We start from the raw sequence: 5,830 nt of genomic DNA, 5'->3' as shown, positions 1-5,830 counted from the left end.
TATATATATATATGTGTGTATATATATATATATATATATATATATATATATATATATATATATATATATATATAAAGAGAGAAAAAGAAATAGATTGTAAAGTGCAATTCTATGTTAATTTTGGTACAAGCTAATGCAAAACTCGAACGAATATCGTCAATGAGGAGTGAATTGTGTGTACTAAATTTAACGTAGAATGATACTGACGATATGATCGATATAAAATAATATATATATAATATATATTATATATAAATTATATATATATATTAATTATAGTTTTAACCTAAAAAGAGAAAGAGGATTCTAAGCTAGACGCCTAGCTAGTGCTATGTGTAGCGAAGTATAGGATCTACGAATGTATTATATACGCAGCTGAGATCGCGTTTTCGGATCGTGGAATGTCCCAGTTACTTGTCGCATCTCTCCGAAATTGGTACGAGGAGATGAATCGAGAGAATGCGGGCTCCGAGACAATCTATATTAAGTGTCCGAACGTTATTGTCTCTCAAGGAGATTACGTCGCTTCGTGAAGAATACCCGCGACTATATTTAGTACAAAGGTACTTTATATTATTAGCGCAAAGCATTTTTTGCGTCTTATTGGCGAAATTAGTTATTAGCGATTAATTGGACATGTCAGATAATCAGTAATGATTATATATTTATTTTTTTTTGTTTAGGTAATCTCGGAATGTTTCGCGGTTAATTTGATAAATTAGTACCTTTCATTATTTATCTGGTACACACGCAGTCGCCGATAAATTGATGTACACGATGTATTCATTGTAGTCTGTCAATTTGTAGATATGTAGAATCGATCTCCGTTCATTTCTCTAAGAAGGAACATAGAGGGGCGCATTCCACGATTCGTACAGGGTGCTCGTAAGAAAAAATTTATGTATTAATGAACATAAATTATACACAAAATGGCATACAGGTAATATCACAAAAATTACATAAGATTTAAGTACTCTATGGTAATAAAAAAAAAATATGTTACGCATAAGAAATGCAGATATCCAAAACGAGATGTTAATAATAATAATACTATTAATAAAAGACAAACATCTGTGCATGAAAAAAATCATAGCTGAGAAAAATTAGTAAAGGGATGATATAGAACGAAACTGCTGTAAATTTCTTCTGCAATTATATAATAATATAACAATAACAACACAATAATAATAATTGTATATATACACATTTGGTGTGTGCACGTGTGTATGATTATACGCGTATACATACCATATGTATACAGGTTGTATAATTGCGGACTTCGTTTCAGTTACGGTTCTTACGAATATGGAATTTTGGTTTCTCCATAATAAAGATGTTGAGCTTCCAATAGTTTTCCAAGTTGCAGACTACAGAATCTTCTCAAGTGAACAAACAAATATAATTGTTCTTTTAGCAGTCAGTAAATCCAGCAAGATAACAACGATATTAATGAAAAATGTTAACGTAACGTTAACATTTGTAAAAAAAATATTGTGCCTAATTAAATTTTCGCTAAAGAAAATTGCTCCAAGTTCCTCGAAAGGCCCGTAACTAAAAGGGAGAACGGTAGTTTGAGACACCGTGTAATAACTATTAACAAGTCACAATAGTAATAACGGAATAATCGGTAATCAATAGTAAGTCCTATTGAGATAACGGAACGTGCAAAGCTCGATCGCATAGACAATGTTCGCTCGATAAGTGCAGACGAATGTAGTACGTGTTCCTGCATGCGCAGTGAAACCAGCCGGATAGGTAAGAGAAGGATCGATAGGAACGAAGTGTTACTCGTTTGGCCATAAATAACAAACTGTATTTTTATTGATACTATAATACAGAGATCGTACAAGTCTCCTGAATGTATGTCTTATTGATGCGACAATTCGGGAATTGGTAATTATGTCACAAGTTGTTCGAGACACGTTTGAGCGTTCTTGTTTTCTCTTCTTTTTGGTAGTCTTATCGAGAGAATTGGTTTACAGCTATGTTAAAAGAGATGGCACACCTCCTCTCACCGATTACACATATATATATATATATATATATATTGTCCATATATATATTATATGTATTATATATATATATATATATATATATATATATATATATATGTATGTATATATAATAATGCTACTTCCCGAATCTCTGCGATCTATCTCTAAATATATATATGAATTGAAGCGGTATTCTCCCGTCAACGGACTACACGTTAAATACTTCGCGGTACGTCGAATACTTTGCTAGAATCACAATGATAATCACATCATCTGCAGGAAAATGATCGTCGGAATTAATCTATGTTACTTTTTATTCGTCGTCATCGACATGTTATGTCCGTTATATTCCGTAACGTAGCGGTAATGCTTCTATTATGGCAGTGCGACGGAATTTCAACGCGTCGATCTTACACCGTTAAGATTCACATAAATCGAGTACAAAAGTCTGTAACTATTCTTCTTTCTTCGAGTCATATTGTAAAGAAATCCAAATGTGGCAAGAGTCACTTGTGTAAATTGATTAATACCTACGACATTGTAAAAAAATGATCTTTCGCGCTAATATAATAGGTGGAAATTCCTCTGAATATAAGGAATACTGCGACCTTGTATGTGATAACAATAGCGGAATAGAAAAACCGTATCTTAAAAAGAAAATTGCAATACCATACCAAGCGCGGTATCGATATCGCTACATATACGGTTAATCACAATGATACTTCACGACGAATGATATTTCGCTCGTGCTCGTTTTTCCGTTAATTTTCGACAAGTATCATAAAGAATGTCTTATCTCGGGCCCGTGCGGCATATTATAATTCGGTCGTCATGTCAGACGTTAAGGCCTGGACACGCGTTGCATTGCAACTTTTGCATAATACATGATCGTCCAAGGGATAGCAGCCTCGTCCCTCCGAGTCTGAAGACAATACCAATCCACAATCCTCGCATTTGTAGCACTGTATGTGGAAGCTGCGATCCAACGCCACCACTCGCACGGTCTCGTCTTCGCCGGGTTCAGGCATTATCGGTAACTTGCAGACGCAGCAGCGAGGCGCGAACTTCCTGCGTGTACGAAAATGCAAATTAACAAGCTCGATTGATATGTGCGCATACGATTTTCGGTCGATCAAAAGCAAAAGAAAAACTCACTTGTGGAAGCATTGAATGCAATGTATCTGATTCGTGGCGTCCACAGTGAACGGTATACCGTCTAAACTCTGTCCGCAAACGACACAAGTAAAGCATGAGGGATGATACGGCTTGCCGGTTGCTCGTAATATTCTATCTAGTATCGGTCTGATGCAGACGCAACACTTCTCCAGGGTATTGAGATAGTCCTCCTCGCAGTAAGGCTTGCCCTCCAGCGAGTAGAAGGGCTTCCCCTGTAAATTGACTTTGCATACGAAGCAGCAGAAACAACTTATATGAAAAACTTTATCCATCGCCGAGCATCCAGTGCCCTCTCCCTCGACTTTGCGTCCACATTGCGCACAAATACCGTAAATGTCATTGTCTTCGCTGTTATCCGCCATCCCTTGGACCAACAGATCCGTGAGGACGTCGACCTACCCGAACAAAATATAAGGTATTTGTTAGATATATTATTGTAATATATTGCTAATATTGTCAAAACAGCAAAATGATCGTCTCAAATTACTGATACATATTGCTTTTACTATTACAGCATCGAGCTAATTTAAAATTTTTTCTAATTTTTAGGTAATCGGACGTTATGGTACATTCTTCGATTATCCTGTACAATGTTTTAGAAGTTCAGCAAATATGGCTAACAGAAAACAACTACAGGCGCAACATAATGCCAGGCACATATACACTTATATACATGATGAAATTAAGGTTCTTTAACTCATTCATTTCTTCAACTCACTTCTTTAACGGGGGATACTTTGCCCTGCGGTTGAGTAGACGTGGCCGATCCGTAGCCAGAGTACATGGAGTAGTTGCACGACAATTGTGACGGTGGTCTGGGATTAATCGGTTCGTATATGGACTCGTACGTCGAACTCGACTGAGAACTTGGTCCGTAAATATCAGCGGGATAGTTGCCTGACGGGAAGTCGGTTTGGTAAGTGGCGCGTCTCAACTCACTGTAACTGGAAGACACGGGACTCGGCGGCGGAGGCAGTTCTTCCGGCGGCGGTGGAAATGAATTCCCAGGTACGCATGAAACATACTCCGATGGCTCCGGCGGTGGCGGTAAATCATCTGCAAATTAAAGAAATCTCGTCTAATAGGTGCATATTGAATTTCCAGTAACATTGCGAATTTCTCTCACAAACTGTTTTCAGTTCTCCCAACACGTTTATTTTCATGTTCTGTTTTTATTGACGCGAATAACAAGCGGTATAACCTACCTATTATATGAAAACAAACGTGTCGAAAGAACTGAACACAGAAAACTTAGAACCGTATTAATAGTTGTTACTTGGAACTTTGTCTCAAATGAGATGCTTGGATCCATATTAATGGTCGTTACTCGAAACTTCTTTCAAATGATACTCAGATTTGAGTTCAAAGTTAGATGAGAGTTGAGTCACGCGAATACAGGTATAATTCAACTAAAAAACTTGGATTTAAAGCAGATGGCACAAAGAAAAAATAAGCAGTAAGAAAATTGACTAATCTCAATTGATTATTCTTATACTGTAAGAAAAATTATCGGCTGTGGTTAGTCGATATACTTAGTGTTAAAGTTTTGATTTGCGTTTTTTGTATACTCCCGGCTAAATTTTGATTAAAAATCCGAGTATCTCATATAAAACAAAATTTCAAGTAACAGCTTTTAGTACAAGCCTAAGATTTGAATATACAACTATATGTGAGTTTTTCAGTTAAATCGCGGTTATATAAATGTAATGTAAATTCAGATCTGAATATCTCACATGGGAGACAAGTATCAAGTAAAACGACTATTAAAATGGATCTTAAAGAATTAGCAAATTTAAAAAATGCTCGTACCGTCTGGTTGTCGTCTTAATGTTTGAAATTTGTACTCAACCGATTCGTATAAGTTCTTACCACCGCCATGCGGAGGAGGAACGTTGCAGTACGTGTTCTCTGGTTTAGGGCTCCACTGAATGTTGCTGTATATGATATCCTTCTCGGTTTTTATCGGCGTAGGAACCGGGATCGGCACCGGTGGCTCGATATTGCTGTAAACCGCATTTCTGGTCGCTCTGTTTGCGCGATCGTCCGGCACAGGTACCTGAGGGGCCGGCATGTTACCGATATTGGAGTAGTAATTCTTCTCGTCATATCTGTACTTGGGCTCGAACTTCTCGTCCGATTGACACGCGTAGAAGCTATCGTTGTTCTGATAGAGTTTCGATGTCTCCTTGCCATTCGCTGGTACCATTTGTGAGAAATCATTTTGTATGTCCAATGGAGCATATGATGATGCAGTGTTCATGTACAAGTTAGTAGCTTTCTCATTGGAACCCGCATTATTCAGCACTGTGCTGTATGACGGTGTTGGTGGAGCCTTTATGGTGTAACTTTGCGGTATCTGTAAAACATGTGTATACAATTAGATACTTTACTGTTATATATAAAATTCTATTCTACACAGGAAAAATAGTACAGTACAGTTGATCCACATATAAATCTAGTTGTGCCAATCAGGTTTAATAGTAAAATATAGAATAACCTAATGTGATATGGTTACTGCAACTACAGAACAATTACAGATAATGACATTGCAACAGTGTAATATCTGGTTGCTACAACCAGGTCACAAGCAAATAAATTAATATGATATATATATATATATATATATATATATATATATATATATATATATATATATATAT

General features: G+C 36.6%; 1 protein-coding gene across 10 annotated transcripts in view; it reads right to left on the bottom strand.

The window, feature by feature from the left end:
- Positions 1-1,791: 1,791 nt before the first annotated feature.
- Positions 1,792-5,830, bottom strand: part of LOC116850294 (lipoma-preferred partner homolog) — a 12,310-nt gene continuing 8,271 nt past the window's right edge. For 7 of the 10 annotated variants that reach the window (XM_032828397.1, XM_032828400.1, XM_032828396.1 and 4 more), the window contains 4 exons: positions 4,980-5,526; positions 3,889-4,226; positions 3,150-3,565; positions 1,792-3,062 (listed from right to left, as the gene is read on the bottom strand). In XM_032828397.1, coding sequence (XP_032684288.1) covers positions 2,810-3,062; positions 3,150-3,565; positions 3,889-4,226; positions 4,980-5,526 — 1,554 coding nt within the window. In that variant the 3' untranslated portion in view covers positions 1,792-2,809. The remainder of the gene's footprint in view (positions 3,063-3,149; positions 3,566-3,888; positions 4,227-4,979; positions 5,527-5,830) is intronic. The other 3 variants (XM_032828405.1, XM_032828406.1, XM_032828403.1) reach the window with 2 other exon arrangements.

This window comes from Odontomachus brunneus, unplaced genomic scaffold (assembly GCF_010583005.1).
Source record: "Odontomachus brunneus isolate Ranch 3 - 2012 unplaced genomic scaffold, Obru_v1 Obru_scaffold_142, whole genome shotgun sequence".
Taxonomy (NCBI): Eukaryota; Metazoa; Arthropoda; class Insecta; order Hymenoptera; family Formicidae; genus Odontomachus; species Odontomachus brunneus.
This window is presented reverse-complemented; position numbering and strand designations above follow the sequence as displayed.